Source organism: Zosterops lateralis (genome assembly GCF_965231275.1).
Source record: "Zosterops lateralis genome assembly, chromosome: 9".
NCBI lineage: Eukaryota > Metazoa > Chordata > Aves > Passeriformes > Zosteropidae > Zosterops > Zosterops lateralis.
The window spans coordinates 6,446,728-6,466,896 of NC_139769.1; the positions used below are offsets into that span (position 1 = coordinate 6,446,728).

Genomic DNA, 20,169 nt, shown 5'->3' on the forward strand with positions numbered 1-20,169 from the left:
AAGCAGTGCAGAAGCAGGAGCCAGGCAGACCTGTCAATGGCTTTTTTTTTTCCCCTCCCTGAGTGTTAATTGTGGTCACAAGAGTTAAGTGTTGCTGTAAAATTAACATCTTGGTATTATGTATTTATTATCCACCGTGTAGCTTCAATGTCAAGTTTACCCAGCAGACAAGTCAAAACAAGATCGTTTTTTTTTTCTAACTGCTGCTATGGCAAGTCTCAGCCTGGGATCTCAGAAAATCACAGTGTTCCTTCTAGTTAGCAGCTAATAGGAAACAATAAAGATTTAGGGTTCAGAATTTAATTGGCACTGATGCTGATGCAGGAAGAACAAACTGCACATGGTTTACTCTTCTGAAGCTTTATTGATTCTTTTTTGAAAGGAAAGCTCTGATGAAAGTAAAAAGAGGCGTTTAATTTGCAAGTATTTCTACAGGGTTTTTATACTGAAATGTGCTTTTCTATCCTCCTCTATCCCTGCATGGTAAAAATGCCTTAAGATCTTCTGAATCAGAGACAGATACAGATACTGAAAAACAAAAGTGTAAGATTGTAATTTCTACTGTTCATCTTGTTCATTTGGATGGCATTGCAGCTTTCTTACAGGTTAATTTTACATCTTTCCCAAGGCTGATGTCTCATGTGCAGTTGTAAGCATTTGTAAGATAACGTGACATTAGCAGCATTTGTGAGATAACGTGACATTAGCATATCTTCAAAATCTCCATCCCAGATTTTAGTGACCTATTTCCAAAGATCAGATCTGGAATATCAGTCTTAAAGATGTGGTGATGAAAACAGAAGCTTCCTGTTTTTCTGATGTTGCCTGTATACCAAAACCTAGAAACGGGATTTTTTTTCATCACTTACATAACTGAACTTTTGAATTTTAGTGAGTAGCTGGGTTTTTTTCTTCAGGCATAGATTGATTCCATGCTTTCAGTGTCTACAGCAAGGTCAGAGATGTGTGGCAGAACCAACTGCAGATGTCTTTGAATGACTTCCTGCTTCCACAGCTTCTTTGCAAATCATGATGGAGTCCTTGAGTTATCATCACTGCCAAAGCCACCATAGTTGAACATCTGTTTAAGAGCTGATCTCTCAGTCCATACTTTCAAACAGTTTTGAAAATTTTGGAAAGGAGTGATTTATTTCCCTTCCAGTCTCATCTCTCCATTTTCTCCATAGCTTTGGTGACAGATTACACCCATTTCTCCTGATCTGGAATTACAATTTAAAATGCCTGTCACTGTGACACCATGACCAGCAGCTCTTAGCTTTTTGTTGGCTTTCTGCCATCCCTGCCATGTGTTTTCCTGCTGCTTTTCAGGAATTCGTTTTCATGAGACATCTGCAGGCAAACATTTTCTGGGATTTCATTGGGCTTTAGTAATGGCCTCTTATTTCAAGGGAAGAGAATTTACATAAACTATTTGAAATATCCAAAATCAGTACAAGATGATGATACTTATCTTTAAAACAGAGTGTCCAAAAGCCTTTATTTTTGCATTCATGTGGAGAGTTTTAATGTTACTCAGCTGGCTTTGCTGCTGGAGGAGGTCATTCTGTGCCAGATTCCTGTCTGTGTACATTGTAACTCAACTTTTTTGGTTCTTATTGAGTCAGGACTGCTGTTCTTGCATGTGTTACTTAAAAACACAAGCCTACAACATAAATTCACCAAATTCATTGTCATCAGTCCTGCCTTCCATGTGACTAGATACATACATAGCTTTCTGACCCTTTTCTGATGGATGGTGGGTAGCAGCTCACTAGCAGGATCACAAGCTCTTTATGAAATGTTTTTCAGCTGCTACTGATAGTGTGTGTGCTTAAATCTCACATACCATAATTGGTGGTGATCACACTTTAGTAAGTGATCAGACACCTGGATTCTCTTTTATAAAGCATTTGACCTATCAGGAAAGGCCCATTCCCTTCTTATGCATCTGTGTGAGTGCTCGAGGGTCGTGTGTCCTATTGATTTGGAAAATTTCTAAGGAGCAACCTGGGAGAACATCTTCAAAACTGTCCAGGTTGTGGTTATTCAAGGCTGATCTAGTTCCACATACAACAAACAAAAGTGCTAATAAATCTATTCTAGTCCTTAAGTCTCTTTAGCCTGCCTGTTATATACATTGATCTGTTGGATGTGCCTCTAATTAATTTTTGTCTGAATATTCTCACTTAGATCATGAAAGAAGTTATTTTGATTTCACTGTCCTGTTTGAAACTCTTTGGGTCCAGGACATACTCTCTGTGCAGGTGACTGAAATCTTAGTCCTTTCTTCAAGATTCCAGCTTGCTATTGCTGGACTTTAACAGATTTGTATTCCCCATCTCAAATCCATGGTCCCGTTTCTGAATGTGGATGCTTTCAGGGCTAGAGGATGCTTGCTTGTCTCCAGTAGGGGATGTTCAGCCTAATAGGGAGAAGTAGTCCTGGAAACCCCACAAGATACAGCTGAGTGACCTGGTTTTTGGTAGAAGTCTAGATCCTTGTCTGTTCTGGAAACTTATTTCCAAGGTATATTGGATTGTTGTCTGGGTATTTAGTGCAGAGCTCTCAGATATCACTTAGTTACCCAATGAATCTGTCATCTCACCCTGTAAGCATTAGTAGAAACAAAGACATTTGCTGCTTCAAGCAGCACCTCTCTGGTGCAGATAAATAACTGTCCTTCCTGGTCTGCTTCCTTTGTCATTGTTGCAATGAGACAAAAGAGTATCTTGGACTATGTGAAAAATAATGACTCGGTGTAACTCTCTTGTTGCTATAACAGAATAATAAAAAGACTGTGTGGGAGCAATTCATTACTCTTTTCCTTTCAAGCACTTAAAAGAAAAAAAGAGCTGAAAATATTTCTTTGGGAGATACTGAAGTACCTCATTAGTTCTCCCTTTTTATTGGCTATTGAGGTGACAATTCTGTAACAGGAATGAACGTGAGGATGAATTTTGCTTTGATTTATAGAAATGTGTTAATTTGAGCTGAATAGATCTTTTCAGATCTTAATATTTGTTATCTGTGAATCTTGTTTTGTAATACATAGTTTCTAGTTTTATTTATATAAAGGAATTGTGATGGAGACTGTTAATTCTGTGCAGTATTGAAGATGTTTTGGGGAAAATGAATTGCTGAGATTCACTAATCTGTAATTTAAGTATTTTTTTTCATTAAATGGAATGGTGTTCACTGCTTATTTAATAGATATAGAATTGCATGTCAAGCTAAGACTGAAAAGTGTGGAGAAAATAATACGTATGTTTAATTAATTAAGTTAACCTTTGTTCAAGTCTTTCCATTTCAGTGAGATGACAAGATTGCACAATAGAATAGTGAAAATGGACAGAATAGCTTTATATTAGCTCATTTTCTGAAGTGATCATTAAGTTTTCTGTTGCTGTTCCGCAGCAAATGAATGGTGAGCTTTGTAAAGACTGCAATCTGCAGAAGAAGTAACTCCTGTAGTGTTTTGGTCAAACACTAATGAAATTGCATTTAGTTGTATGTTCAAGAAATACTGACTCCTCTGTCATGAAACAGCTTTGTGTGTTTCTGGGTCACTCAGACCAGACTATTATTCATGAAGGTGGCTGCTGCTGAAGGTACAGCAAATAAACTCAGTGCATTGAGAGACACTCAGCTGTGCACTCCTCTTAGAGGAACAAGATAATGTAGTTTCAATATTTTGGAATTCTAAAGAAAAAAGTGATTTCAATATTGTAGACTTCAATATTGTAGACTACTTATATTTTTAATTTAGGCTGTCCAGGTTTGGAAGCCAGTCCAGTTCAGGAAAAATGCCTGAACCAGAGGTTGCAGGACTGGGGCTTTAGCAGCACTTCTTTTCTTCATAAAAGGCTTCCTGTTTGCAAAGAAAAGATCCTCACTTGAGAGGCTTCCAGATAATTTTTGTCTTCAAATTGATCTGTAGAGTTCACAGTTACTGTTTATTTTCCTTCTCCAGTAACACTTTCCCTTCATCTTCCCATGTCTGCACCTGTGTAGAACTTAGACTTCAGGTTTTCTAGTGTTGCTCTTGGCTTAGTGTGTTTATTTTAACTGTTCCTAATATTTTTCTGTTATCTGATAACCTGACAATTTGAACCTTACCAATTTGCTTTTCCGATTAACTTTTTGTATTCTACCAGTACTTATGACTCATGTGTACTTGTTCAAGTACGGACTTGTTTGGGGAAAAGACTTAAATTAAAGAGAGAAGAGCCAGAGAGAATGCAGATTGAGCTTTTTGGCCAGGTTGCAGCTGCATTTTTCAACTTTATTCTATTTTTTGAGGAAATGTGGTTTAACATTTTTAAATACACTAAAGGTAGTATTACTCATGAAACCAAAGCAATTTTGTATGTCTTCTTTTGGTAGCCAGAAAAATCTACATTTGGATTGTACCTTTGCCTGACTCATTTTGTTAACTCAATGGAATTTCATCTCTGCTTCACTCACAGTCTTAGTGTCTTTAACTTTTTAAAATCATGATGCAGATCCATGTTCACCTTATTGGGGAAGAGGAAGGCAGGGCTATAGTTGGCAAATATTATATATGGCAACAATGAAGATTTTCTTGTCCCTCATTCAGAAAACTCATGATGTGTTTTTACCTGTACTGCCATTACTGTTACACCAAAAACTGTCAGTTAAAAGAGAGAGGTAGAGGTCTTAATATTTTGTATGTTTTTAGTTCCTATGTTAAAAAACTAAAGCGAGTCTAATACCTGATATTTGGTCATCTTCTTGCTTTATTTTTTTTAAAAATTGTTTATTAGAAACCTGTTTCATATTGACTTAGAATACAAATAAAGATCTAGCTTTTCTACGATGTAACAATAAACTTTTGAAAGCTTTCAAATTGTTTCCAATGAAATTATGTTTGGGACACAAGTTCAGGAAACAGTGTTTTAAAACAATATACTTTATAACTTTTATTCTACATCATATAGAGGAAAATATATAATTTTAAAACATGTTAAATATGTTCTACATGAAAGATTTTCCTCTATCTTATTAAGTAAAGGAGGGGATTTTTTGGGTGGAAGATTCCATAGTTAAAGATGTAAACCAGCAATTTCTTGCTTCTATAGCACAACATAGTTCAGAGCTGAGATTAGAGAATCCCTGTAGAGTGGCTAATACTTGAGGGCATCCCCAACTAGAAAAGTATGTGAATTTAGGCATGGGAGGAAGGAAGGATCTGCTTTAAATTTAGTGTAGGGTCACTGATTCTTAATGATAGATTAAACAAGGGAGGTGGAATAATGAATAGGGGTATGCAATGTGTAGCACTAATACCAGAAGTCCATGGTTTTCACTGGTTATTTAATGTCTTTTCCCATATGTTTCTGAATAGAGCAGGTTATGGCAGGGATGAGCTAAGGAATAGCTTTGTTAGTGAATTGTTAAGTAGACTGCATTTTCTTTCTAAAAATGTATATGTATATGGGAGAGCTGATTGTTAATAGTATAATTGGGAACCTTACATGCATATACCTTAAATGCAGCAATATTAGTAACTGTATCTGTAATTGATATGTGTATGTTGTGAAGTTTTGTTTGCAATTCTTTTCCATTGTTAAAGCAGAAATCAATGTCAAATTACTTCTGAATATTGTTGATATAAAAAGCCCTAAAGATGTTTTGATTTGGTAGACACAATGATGAAATGGAGGAAGTACCCAGAAATGTTTTCATTAGTAGAAATTTGACTGACAGCTCAATGAACATTGTTTTATAGTTTAACTTGAAATCAGAATAACATGAACATCTATTCAAATACAACCACATCAAAAAAGATATTAAATTCATAGTTAGAGTGACTGAGAAAAGTGTCACAGTTTACTTTAGAGCTGACTTCCTGCAGAGCTTTCACGTCAAAGTCTGCCAAATACCTGATACCAACAACTGAAGTGAACCAAGCAAGTCAGCACTTGAGTTACTGATGGGTTTCTGGATGACTCATCTTCTCTTTTTATGGTGATAATACCAGCGAGTCTTCAGAGAAAATGCACATTGCACTTAATTTTTGCTTTGGGAAGTTAATGTAATACACAAGATCTTTTTTATCTGTTGCTCATCTTCCTTTTTAGATGCACCTCGTGTGCTAGCCCTAGGAATAAAAGGGCTGCAGAGCAAGGTTGCCCATTTCTCCTGATTTAGCAGCAGGTTTGCTGTGACCTTTAAGTGTAGAAGTGGAGAGAAGAGAGAAGTAAAACACTAAAGTTAGAGGTATTGGAGAATTTCTTTACGTGAAAGTACTTCCCAGCTCTCTGCATGACTGTGGTACTTTGCTTCAGAAAGTTAATAGATTGAACTATTTTTCATATAATGTGTAAATTTATAAATACTTTATAATTATTGACCATTTACAAACATTTGGAATAGATTTTATGTTGTCTCTAGGAGTAAGAAAATCCCAGAAGTTTATTTATACTGTCTAGAGAACAAATAAAAACAGATGAGAAAATACTGATTTTGTGGTGTTCTCTTTCTTACACCAAAATTGGTAGGCTTATCATTTAAAATAAGGATTGCTCTGAAACAAATGTGGTTTGTGCATTTTTTTAAGACTGAAACTGAATCAGTTTCTCTTTTGAAACATAGTTGGGTGGGAGTGGAGGAAGATACTGTTAATCAGTGAAATGTGTTCAGGAGCAGATTTCTTGGAGTCATAATCTGAGCTTTAGGGGAGGTAGTAGGGTTCCTTCTTTCATTGAACCAAAGTGAAATGAAACTTAAGTAGGAGGTTTTTGGTTGGGTTTTGGTTTGTTTCCCCCTTTCCCTCTACATGGATCTAAATGGTGCTCTTTACTATGATCAAATGCAATAAGAATTGGACCTTTGACTTCCATTCTTCTCTTTACTAGTTCCTAAAATGACCATTTGTTTTACCATTCATTGGTTTGAGTGATTACTTTTGAAACCCCTGAATATTCCCAAGTAGGGAAGTGACCAAAGACCAATTTATGTATTTATTATGTTTGGGTTGTTGCAGACCAGTTACTTTTTCAATGATGATGAGGGTATTTGACTAGAAATATATTTGTCTAAATTTTTCTTTTGTTCTGAACATGACAGCTGTGAAAATGGAACAGGTCTTCTTTCCACTGCAAGAGTCACATCGACTCTCTCTTTTATTTCCAGTGATGATTCAGACCCTAGAAATAATCTTTAATATCCTTATGAATGGGAGCTTGACTATATCCACGAGAGTCACTGTGCCATATCTGAAAATATGCACAAGTGATGTGGACAAGGTGGGACCAAGCCCATGTAACAGGCATGGAAATTTTTTCTTACTTCCCAGCTTTAGTTCATATTTTGCCATTGCTCAGTAGTGTCAGTATCTTCTGGTAAGTCTGAGAGATGTTAGGATGGACAGAATGTGTATTTAATAATTGAAATAGTGTTTTCATATCAATTTTGAATAGCTTGGATCAAAGTTAATGCTCTTGGCACACACTTAGCTTTATGATCAGTAAGTATCAAGGTATTTGGCAATCTCTCAATGTTTCAGGACATAAAATCAACCCGAATTGGGACCTTGAGGTAAAAATATTGGAAACTGTATTTACCCTTCATATTGCAACTGAATGTTTTGCCAAAAGAGTAGTTGCCTGTTGATGGTGATGGATGCGTGAGGAGCAGTTGCCTGTTGTCTTTCATAATGTGCAGTTAAAAGTTTGCACAGAGCAATGCTGGGTCATTTAGGTAGCTAAAAATTGGTATTTTCTCAAATGACTGTTCCTGCTGAATGGAAAAACAAGCTAGGACTTCAAAATGTATCTTTTCTGTGTCAGTGCATGTCAAGCAAGCAAACAAGCAAACTTCAGGTATTATTGGCAGTTTTATTTTGTTAGTAGAAGTGTTTAAGGCATTTTCAAATAAATTTGTAAAATTGTTTTGGCAGTACGTCTTTGTTGTTTGATCTCTTTTAACCCTAATCACATCTTCCTTTCAATCTCTAATGTCACAGCTAGTTCACACACTTAATTCTTTCATACCCCATTTCAACGTCATGCTTGTGTGCTGCTAAAATGATTTTTTTTTCAAATACTCATGTCTCTTGCCCCAATTTCTTAAGAATGTGTTTTCCCTTCTCTTTCTATTGGAATTTGTTTCTTCTTTTAACCTTCTATTAAAAAAAAATCAAAGGGTCATGCAGTTTAAAGTTCAGAGAGGATTATCACGATTAGGTCTCCTAGGCACTACAAGCAATGAATAATAATAATAATAATAATAATAATAATGTGAGCTGAACCTTTGCACAGTGCAGGCCATATAGCAGCATCCAGGAACTTACCCTACTAAGTAGGAAAACTTAATCAATGGAGACCTGAATATTTTCAGAGATATTAAAAGCAAAAATAGTCATTTAAAGGAAGAGATAGGAAATAAAAAATTAATTAGAAAATGTATTTTAGTAAAACACACAGTGGAGGTCCTATTCATTTTATAGAAGTGCTGAATCATGACTGACTTTTGGCTGATAGGCTTGGGCAGGTGAGGTTTTCTTTTGCATTCAGTATAGATTTTAAATATTTACATTGGAAGTGTATTTTTTTTTTCCTTTAGATTACAACAGAGTGAACTGAATATGTGTAAATGTAAATAGCATAGTGAGTCTTCCTTAGAGAGTCTCAGTGGTATAAAATTTGTGAGAAGCAGATGCTGTTAGTTAAAAATAGCCCAATCCTGACATCTTAATTCATTAATTGGAAGCATTCTGTAATTTAAACTTCAGTCAGCTGCTAGAAGGAGAGGCAGGTTATCATTTGATGTCTTTAGAATTGCACTATTATTTCTAAAGTAAAACTTACACTAAAATTAAAATTTGATTATTTAAATAGCCTTTTTTTTATGTTTTAGTATAGTTTCTTGTATTATGTATTGGAAATATAAGAACACAAGCAAAATTGTGAGTGGAGCAGACTTGGAACCTTTCCCTTAAATGAGTCTTGGGTAAAGTAACCTGGAAGTTATGGTTTGGGTGTCAGTGGTGGCTCACACAGTGCACTACATTACTATATGTGAATATATCCTACCTGTGGGTAGCTGGCTAAAAATGACTTTTAAAGTTAAGAAATTCAGTTTTCTCCTTTGGGTTGTGATATCCTTTTCCTGATAAAATGCAAAATCCTTTTATCTAACCAATCTTTTTGCTCAGTGATGTTGATAACATTATTATCTTTTCAAATTCATCATAATACCACCTTTGATGCTTCTTCGTGCTTAGAAACTTGGTTGATTCTGCCCCTGCTTCCCATCTATTCCTGCCAGGTTCCCAGTGCTCTTTGCTATCTGGTGGAATTTTGCCTGGCAGAGATGTTAAAGACTTTCATCTGTAATCTTTAAGCCTATCACTTTAGCTGGGTTTGCCTCCTTTCTTTCCATCTTCCTTCACTAAAATGCTTCTGCTTACTTTGGAGTTCTTCCTGGCACTGTGCCATCTGTGTCATTGCTGTCCCCTAAAATTTTTGGTTATTTGCCTTGACTTCTTCTGTTCCAATGTCAAAGTCAAGATTTCAGCTGTACCATCAGTGCCCCATGCCACCTTGGACTGTCTGCATCTGGTCTCATTTCCCTGCATCCCCCAACTCACATTCCACATTCCTCACAGTCCTCTGACTTTATTGCTCCTTTTGTCTGCCTTTCATGCACTCATTTTTGCACTGTCTTTCATGCTGCCTATGTGCCTGGAACAGTCTTTAGCATCTCAGCCAATTTACAGCTTTGCATAAATTATATTTAATAATAAGACTAACAAAAGTTCATTATGTACATTATTTCACTTAACTTTGTACCTGCATAAGCGGAAAACTGCCTGAGGGAAACTACTGTTAAACTTCGTTGTGATTTGTTGTGATTCAAAGATACAGATTCAAGCATGACAGTTCTTCAATGATTCAGCATAAATTTAATTTTTTTATCATTTAGCAAGTGTTAGATCTTTGTTTTTTGAGAGTAGGTTTCAGATTTTTCTAATTCAGAGATGAGCAAATGGCTAGTTATTCCTGCTAAGTGCAGTCACCAGAAGGTCATTTGTCAACACAGTACCTGGTACAGACTTTTTGCCCTGTGGTATGTTTTGCTTCACTTCATCCTTAATAATATGAATGTGGCAGGACTTTGAATGTCGGATTAGTTTCATATCTGCAAACCAAGTGTATCTTTTGTGTTTAACCTTACTTTCAAAGCAACGTGTTCATCTGTCTAAAGAAGCCAGTGGAAGATAGGAAGTTAACACTCAGCCTCTATCTGGGAAGTTTCCTGAGTGTGGTGGCTACTTTGACATATGGGTTTTCTTAAAATATTAGAAGTTGTTTAATATTTTAACTCACTTCTAAAACTAGTGAAAATGAGCTGAAGGTAAAACTTCACATGGTTTTCCAGCATCAGCGTATAACTGCAAAGCAGGACATTATGCAGGAATTATACATCATTTTCCATGTAAGACTGCATCTGAAATATATGGGCTATTTTTTTCTTATTTAAATTATTGTATTGATACTGTTTACAGCTGAGTAGTGAAACCAAATAGATGTGCCTTTAATTTGTTTTTAAATGATCTCTTATATTCTGGAGATGATAATCTGAAGGGGGCTGCCATAGTAATGTGCCAGTCACCATGGCATCTGAACATAAAGACATTCTGGGCTGCACAAAGACAATGCCACCAATTCGTATTTCAAACTGATCAAAAGTGTGAGACCAAAAAGTTTGCCAATAAATGTAGCTCAGTGGATGGCACTGCAGTTTAGAGATTGCTTTACACAATAAAGATTTCGGTCCTCCTTTCAATGACAAGTGAGTTTATAAGTAAAATCCTTAACACAGACTTTGTCCATTTGCTGTGCTAACTTTTTTCAGTTATGTAAAGTGTGTGACTGTAGATTTTTATTGGCCTTGTGAAGGAGCAGTTCACAGTTCTGCTTTATGTGAATCTTTAGAACTTTTTCCTCCTCATAGAGTTTTTTACTTTAAATTGAAATTAAGTCAGTTAATAAGGAAAAGGGGTTTTCTATACTGAATTGGTAAATAGTCTAATTTCTCAAACATTTTACAGACTGCTTTCGTAATAGTGTTTTAATTATCAAAGAAACCAAAAATCAAATCATTATTTAAAAGCAAGCTTATTTTATCTTCAATAATTGATTGTGGCTTGTTGTTTGAAAGAGGACTACTTTGCCATGAATTCCAAATCCAGTTATGATCTTAGCTCAAGCAGTTTGTTTAATCAAACATTACTCTAATCAGTCTTACATGGTCCCCTACCCAAGCCAGGCCTGCCTGTAACAACTGGTTTATTCTGCGACGAGTTGCTCAACAGATGTCATTCTGGTAGAATAATGCAGCAGAATACTTGTGCCTTGGCTAAAATTACTTCAACTTTGATCACTTTTGTCCAGCACATCAGTCTGGCATTGTGCTTTATACCAACATAACACTTTACCCCGAGCATGCCTTTCAAGCTTAGAATAGCAGAGGAATGTTATTGAATTCAGTGCAGTTACAGATGAGTTAATGAAAGAAGGGAAATACTGTTTTTTTCATAATGCCTTTCTGTTGTGCTTTGGAATTAAAAGGGAATTTGAGGAATGTGACTTCCGAGTTATTTATTTTTACTTCTGAAGGCTTTTTGAAAACAATATTATGTAGTCCTATTGATCCCATGTTTCTGTAAATAAGTTTCACTTGTTATTTAAAAAGAGCACACTTTAGAGTTTTATATTGTGAAACTAATATTATTTCTGGTGTGTAGCTGGAAAATAAATATTTCACAGGGACAGTTTATCCTGGTTTTTAATGCAAGAAAACTAAACCAGCAAGAGCTGTGTTCTCGTGATCACACACAGATCAGGATTGTTACATTTTGGGTTGTTGTGGGGTCAGTATGAAGCAACATTTCTTTACAAAGTCATCAAGGACACTATGAGGAAGCACTAAAATGAAGTCCACTTGAATTACTAATAGATACTTCAGTATCCTGTGTCTTAAAGACTCGTTTCTCTTGTTTCAATTTTTTTTAGTCAAAATATAGTTGTAATTATTTTTAAAATTGAGGCATAGTTACCAGGTCAATCTCCCTGCAAAAACTCCTGAATAAAACAAATATTAACATAAAGGTTATCATGTGTACATGTAATTTACCAGTGTTAGGGAAAATTTGAGAGATGTCTTAATGATTCTAAGACATACAGTGAATGCAACACTGAGCTGAAAATTCAAGCTCAGCTTGTTATGATACTGAAATGTTTAGGTAAGAAACCCATATGGTCTAACTTTTGTTTTTTAGTGAGATACAGACTCAAGAGTTGGAAGTTACTCTTGGAGAATAAGTTGAAGCTCTTCTTTTCCACTCATCTGTGCAGAATATTTATGTTGAGAAAGCTTTAAACTGATAGTATTGAAATTATTACCTGCATAGCCTATGTATTAAATCTGTCCAGAAATGTGAGATGGTGCTTCACAGTTTTTCCTAAGGGGCACTTTATTAGCATGAAATAACTGCTAGTACTAAATATAAAGAGCAACAGTAATTAAAGGGAAGATCTGAAAATAGAGTAAGAGCACTGTACTTTGTGTTGGATCTCAATATGCACTGAATTTCCTCAGTTGTGGGTATTTGTTGACAACCTCATGACTGTGCCATCAAGAACCTTTTGAAGAGTGTGGCCCAAATCAACATTTGTGAGGAAGACTCTGTGTGGCAATCCCTGCCTTGTCCTTCACCCTCCTTAGGATATTTACAGTGATTAGAGCAATTGTTTCACTGCTTAATATCTGTATGTGTATTCTTCATCCATTTATTGTGCAGAATTTAAAATAAAGGAACCATGGAGCATTTGTCTCTAAGGATGATCCAGGGAAAGAGTTTTGGTGCTATTTCATTATGCAAAAATATTTTTAGATTAAAATCTATTGCCAGATGTTTTGTATACATCCTGTACTAAAAATAAATGACAGATTTTAGAGGGACAATATATACTTTCTGTATGTTTATATTACCTTACCATGGAGTCAAACCTCAACTGTGCTTCAGTGCTGAAGATCTGTCAAGTACTGATTAATAGGTAGGATCAAATGATATAAAATGCCTCTCCTACTGTATTATCTTCCTAAGAATGGTAGTTTAGAACCGTATTTCATTCATTCCTCAAATATGAAACCTTTGTCTAAATGAATTCTGTTACCATTTACCATTTTGGCAAATTTCAGCTTTCTTTCTGATTATTGCAAACTATTTTTCTGTTCAGAAGAAGTTGTTAACTCAGGGTAAGTGCACTAGACTGCGGGCAAGGTGTTAGCTCAAAGATCTTTTCCTGCTGACAGCTATAATATAAAAAATTCAATTTTTTTCAGTTGATGGAACTTTTACTAATTCTCATAGCAGAAGTTAGAACACAATTAATTGCTGTTTGTTTCCTGTTGACAAGTAAACAAGTGAAAATCTAAAGAAGGCATCAAAGGACAGTTTTTGGAGTAGTCTTGTCATTTACTTTAAGTCAAATATTATTCCTCTGCCCTAATATCTTTTGGTTTAATGGGGTTTTGTGTTTGTTAGTGTTGGACTGTGCAGCTCTCTCAGAGCCGAGACCAGGATGTGGAACTTGTGACTTGCTCAGATATTTTGCCTAGAGAACAGTCATACAAAATATTATTTAAAAGTATCAAACCTTATTTTTATCTCTTTGAGAATGTTTTTCTGGATGCAGTATATGTTGTTGGGATCTGTCTAGACCTTTGAAGATGTGGGAGACTCTTGTATTCCGACATAGCAGTTTTATGAAAGGCAAAAAAACCCCACAAACAACAGGTTGGATGGGGCTCTGAGCAACCTGGTGTAGTGGAAGGTGTCTCTGCCCAGGGCAGGGGGTTGGGATGAGAGGATTTTTAAGGTTCCTTCCAACCCAGACCATTCTGTGATTCCAATGAAAAACCACCATGGCTCTCTGGAACATTTTGTTGTTCACAGTTAGGGTCCTGCTGGGCAATATTTACATTGTTTGTGTAAATGTTCGGTGTAAGGCGTTCAGAATTTAAAATACTATTCTCTATCCTAAGTACCAAAATGCATCTTTCTGTGATTTAAATAATTGTTTATCATAAAATCTCTGATAAAACTTGCCTGCTTTTCTATCTGTGGTAATGTTTTCATGGAAAGAGTTTTGTAACTCTTGTATTATGTAGTATTCTTCCTTTAGTCAATATTTTCAACTCTTTCTTCTTTTTTCCCCTCCCTCCCCTCCTTCTGTTAATCATCATGTGAGATGGTTAACAATAGGGACTTCTAATTTAACAGCATGAGAGAAGAGTTGATGTAAAACATCATTATTACCTTTTTAATAAATATTACATTTTGTTAATAAATGTTTGAAATGTGGTGTCTTAATTGAAAATGTGCTTATTAATTAATATTTTCAGGTTTAATATACTAATTTTTATTCTTGGATCCCATTTAAGAAACTTAGGCAAAACTTGTATTTTTTATTTGATTCACTGAATATTTTCAGGTGAAAATTAACTAGCAAAACATGCAGCAGAATTTTTGTTATTACCTTCTGCTTCCCTTAGCTTTTTTCGTTACTTTGTAATACTTTTTACTTGAACATTTTGTGTTGTGATTTTTTTTTTTGCCCATTTAAAATGCTGAAGTAATAATGAATCATTTTGAATGGCAATTTTTAGATCTTGATTTTTTTTTCTTCAGCTCAGTTTCTTCAGTTGCTTTTGGCTGTGTAACCCTGCTGACCACATCTGAATCAAAGAGTGTTGAAGGAACCAGTTTTACAATAACCAGAAAAAATAAAAAGCTTGGGGCTCTGATGTAAACTATGCCATTTGGCTGCCTTTTTTACAGCAAGTTCTGATTGATTTTTTATTTTTTTCCCAGGTAAAGCGGAATGTCTATGACCTGACCAGTATCCCTGTCCGTCACCAGCTGTGGGAAGGTTGGCCGCCTTCTGCCACAGATGACTCGGTGAGTTCCTTTGCTTCCCATCTCATTCCTTCCTAGAAAAGGCTGATTTTACCTGGATTTTTGGTTGGAATCGCTCAGTAGCATTTCCTCTCTCATATGCAGTGTACCTTAACATTGCACACATTCAGAGTTTTGTCATGGAAGATACAAATGCTCAGGATTTGGCTGAATGAAGCTCAGGGAAGTGATTCCTGTGTATCAGATTCAGGAGACGTTCTAGGCTGAAGCAAAGCTGCACAGCTTTTTGGAAGTTGAAGTCTATTGAGTGATTGAACTTCAGGTAAAAAGTCCTGATTTTTATGTGTGCTCTGAGTGCACATCTAGATATTTTTCATAATACATTAGCTCACCCAGTTCATGCTCAAGCCTCTGCCTGGCTTCAGAGCAGGAGTTGCTCCTGCTGAAATCAGTGAGGGGTCACCACTTGTGACAGAATCCACTGACTCAGAATTGCCCACAAATTCATGAAATTGTGGAACTTACCTGAAGTATCCCATTAAATATTAGACTTGTTTCCTTGCATGGTCATCCTCACAGTGTGTTTTACAGCATGTCTTTCAGTTTTGCTCAGGTAATTTTCCTATGCTATTATGTTCCCAGTGCCAGCTAGTGAGGTCTGCCTTTCTTGGAAAAAAAAAACCCCAACCAATCCACTAAAAAATGCCTAAAAGAGTGAAATAATTATGCAGTTAAGTTGTATGTAGATTTTGTGACCTGAGAAAAATGTAGAAAAGTTAAGTATTTTATTGAACCTGAATGTTCTACAAAGTGCAAATGGATTTGGAGTTTGCTTTCTTATATATTGCCATTATCTGCTGTGCATTACTTTCCTGTCCATGTCTGCTCTCTTCTTGTAAAGGGAGAATTGCTGTTTGAATATGACTGCTCCTTTTTTTGCTCTTGGTAAAGGATTTATGCCAGTTGAAAAAAAAAACGAAAGGCAAAAGCTGTCTGAATTTCCAATGTACTTGTAAAATACGTGGTGGTGTTTGCAGAAACAGTATTTAAGTTTGAGACAGGTGAGTAAATCTCAGTCCATGTATTCGAGGGCATATCTGAGCCAAAGGATGTAAGATCTGAAATAACAGAATGGTGTCATGTGGTAATTACAGGCTTTGAAATGTGGATCCATTTTAACATTTTATTAGTTTACACTAGCCCAAAAAAGAATTGGAAACTCAACACTTGTAATCTGTTTTCCCACAGCTGTTAGGTTTTCATGTATTTTTCCCCTCCTTTTCTTTTGAATAGGATACCTCACATATGTAAAACTCATGAATCTGCTTTAAGTCTTTTTTCACAAGTGACATTGTTGCAGGTGAATTTTTCCCCTTTTCATCTTTAATGAAACTGGTGAATGTTGAGTCATCTGCTCTGAAGCAGATGAGCCCTCAAAGCTCACAGCTTGAGACTGGTGGAGCTGGAGTTTTTCAGCTGTGTAAACAGATTTGAGCGCATTGCCAACAAAAATACAATTAATTTCTGTCTAAAATTAGAGGCCATAGCTTACTATTTATAAAGATTTAATGATAGCAGTGACTATCTATGCTCCTGTGAGCTGAACATTTTTTTTTCAAAATAGAAATATTCAGTAATAATTACTTTAGTAATTAATGATGATCTCTTGAGTTCAGTGGCAAATTTTTAGGATCACTTTTTCCATCATGAGTTTTTAATTTGCTGCCTTGTAGAGTACCCCGCTGCAATTAAGGAGTTAAAGAAAGACTTGATTAAAATACTTTTTCATTTGCATGTTATGCAGCATAAGAAATACTTTGTAATACCACAGGAGGTTTTTTCAGTGCAGTTCTCGTTAACCTTTGGCTTAGCAAACAGGACAACTAAATAGACTTGGCATAATTGGATTCCTGTATCATCTTGAGTCTCTTATGAACCTGCCAGAGTACAGTCTTCTGACATTATCAGGAAATTTAGTGGAGTCAATAGTAATTTAAAACATTGTTGCTTCATCTCCCTTCAGAGTTAAGATATGTTCTCTGCTTGTACTACCTAATGGAATATGGGATACTGTATGAATTGTCAATAACTCTTTCAGATCCTTTTGCACGCTTGCACCAGGGAAATGGGTATCAAAACCTCCCCATGCAGGAGAATGTTTTCGTGCTGTGACAGTTTGATTGTGGGAAACAAGGCTCAAACAGGCCGTGCAAATCTCGTTTCACCGTTCAGCAAGGACAAGTTTTAGCTTCTATTGAGTCTGAATGACTTTAATGCCAGAAATTATATCTGTTCTGCTCATTAGAGTTCAAAGTAAATATATGAGTTTTAACTCATTTTCTTTTAAATGCATTTATGTAAGTAAATCTTCAAAATATTCAAAATGTTAACTTATCTATTTTTGTGTATATAGGATCAAGTGATACAGTGAAAATAATCCTAGAAAATAAAAAACATAATTATAATTTACTTTAAATACATTCACAATATGTTCTCAATTTTTTTTAAATTTTGTAACAATCTTACCATTGCAGAGTTTATAAGATGAGAGCTATGCCAGAATAATTTAGTAAAATTTCTGAGATTTATTCCATATTTTTTTCTCTGTTGGTCAGACTTCTAGACTTCCACTGGTAATTATCACTAGTGTCAAGTGAAATGAGCAATTTTCAAAAAGATGTTCACTGTAAAAAATATCTCAGGTCAGTTGTAGGTGATGTTTTAATTACAGTTTTTACATGGAAGCATTGTGATTTTATTTATGTGTGACTTTTTGGGTGTTAGTTTTACGTGTGTATGTTTGAGGTAAAACGCTTTTTCCCCCATGAGATCCCTGGGTTTTGATTTATTTCAGTAGAATGAGTTGTTGTCTGTGATGTTTCAATGTTTTTTTCGGTGGCATAGAACAACACACAATAGAGGAAGAAGGAGAGGTTGTTTTCTTGCTGCTTTTTCTTCTTGGCATTTAAGCTACAGGGTTTTTTCTTAATTGGTTCATTGTTTTAAGTCATTTCAGCACAGCGGTGACAAATCCTGCTTCTTTGTAAGTAACGGCAGTGAGCTTGTCAAAATGGAACATATTTCTGCATCAAAAAAGATGTGAAAGTTCTAGGGTGAGGGTGAGGGGAAAGCGGGGAGAGACAAAGCCAGAAGACGAAGTGCCTGGTGTTGTAGCTGTGCCCTGGCACACGGATCTCATCCAGGGGAACTCCTCATCCAACCTTCCTCCTGCTGCCAGCAACGCTCTGTTCCCAAAGCAGCAGGTTGGCTGAGACCTTGAGTCCTCCTCTCACATCAAGTGACTCCACTTGTTCATGCTGTAGGTGAGCCATTGGATATTTGCTTGGGCAGAGGTAGGTGCACACTGACAATTTACTCAGCTGTGGTGCTGAACAGTCACAATTCAGGCAGGACAAATGTGTTGCCACTGATATATCGAGGGTCTGCATCACCCCTTGGGAGCACAACCACCTTTATCCCCTGTGAACAGGACTACCTTCCCTTCTGTGGTGGCTGTAGCAGATGTGGTTGACATTCCTTAGCTGAATTTAGTAGAGAATTCTGGGCTATAAAAAACCTCAAATACTTATGGATGATCTAATTAGCATTGCTGTTATATTTTGTTATTTCACTCCTAAATACGAAGCATGGCATCTGCACAAACAGAAATTAAGAATGCTGATAAATAAGATCCTGGTACAAAGTGAAACCATTTATGACACTTTTTGGCTGATCTCCAGGGTTTTGAAGAGGTTGAGTATCAAGCATCTGAGTAATTACTATTTGGGTGTATATATTTCTTTCCCTTTCCAGGTCTTAACAGTTCTTAGCAGAAAGTTCATTACCACATGCTGTCATTGTGATATGAAAACGAGTTGTGAGGTTTACATTCGCTGACTGTTTAATTGTAATGGATGCCATGCCTGCATTTACTGCATCATTTGGAGTCTTCCCTCTGAAACTGATTGAATAAAGAATGAATAGTCCTGACAGAGCAAGTGCCTACTAATCAGAAGTGTAAAATCTGCTATATTTAAATTAAAAGACATACCTCATTAGAAAATATTCTGCTTTTTTCCCATATAAGAATATCATAATTATAATTTGCATTGTCTATAATGTTAATTACTTTGTCTGTTACTTTGATTTTGTGATTCTCATCAATCACTGGCAGTAGAGTAGTAGAGTGGATCTGGCAGGATCCTTTTATTTTAGATATATAAAAGAATATTTGAATTCTGTTTCATTGTGTGGGTTCAGAAATATGGTAAAGTTTCAATTTAACATTTATATTGTAATCTCAATTTAGTAATGAACGTTTTTAGACAGTCCTCTCAGTCTTGGAAGTTCATGGTAGTCTATGAAGCAGCATATTACTTATTGTTAAGAAGTATAAAAGTAACTGAGTAATTTAATAAACAGGTCTTAAATGTCTTTGTTTTAGATAACATTCTGACTTTGACTTATGGCTTGCTTGGATGCTTTTATGTAGATTAGAGTATGATGAATTCTTATGTTCCTTCTCCAGAAAAACTGAGGAGGTTACTCTGGGTCCTTCAACACTTTTTAAATCCCACCCCCTTGACTATTTTCAATTTATAAAAGTTAAGATAAAGTGATTTGAACTAATTTCACGTGTGTAAAAATTACCATGTCAGGGATAACCAGTTCTGTGTGAGGATTTTACTGTTTTGTCACAGGAGAATTTATTTAGGACTGTCCAATTTTAAGATACAAGATAATTCAATTGAAGTGACTTACATTTATCACGTTGGTTTTGGGAAGGGTTCATTTCCTCACTGTGTGATAATAAGTCTTACAGAGGTGCCAAAACATGTACTTGTATCATTATTTTCTATCCAGACCAGTGCTTTCACTTACTAGTCATAGTATGTATCAAACACAGAGTGCAATTAAAAGGACTGAAGATTTTTCCTTAGATGTTTCCAAGTTTCATATTGGTTACAACAAATCCCAGATACGCTCCAAAGTCCTCTGTCAGCCAATGATTATTCCTTTTGTCTCACTGGGAAGACTTTAGAATTGCTACTGAAACTTTATTGCTTTTAGAGAATACAGCTTCTGTTGATATCTGAGATTCCAGTTGGTTTTTGTAATGAGGAATAACTGATCAACATAACCCCCGTCAAAAAGATCCAACTGTGGTTCAGAGTTGTTTTTTGTTATCAGATCTTGTTCATAACCAAGAAGAGCAAGAT

At 35.8% G+C, this 20,169-nt stretch overlaps 1 protein-coding gene across 4 annotated transcripts in view; it reads left to right on the forward strand.

Annotated features, from left to right (window-relative positions):
- FAF1 (Fas associated factor 1) overlaps positions 1-20,169 on the forward strand; it is a 148,461-nt gene that overhangs the window by 61,915 nt on the left and 66,377 nt on the right. For all 4 annotated transcript variants that reach the window (XM_083867859.1, XM_083867862.1, XM_083867860.1 and 1 more), the window contains exon 8: positions 14,906-14,992. In XM_083867859.1, coding sequence (XP_083723985.1) covers positions 14,906-14,992 — 87 coding nt within the window. The remainder of the gene's footprint in view (positions 1-14,905; positions 14,993-20,169) is intronic.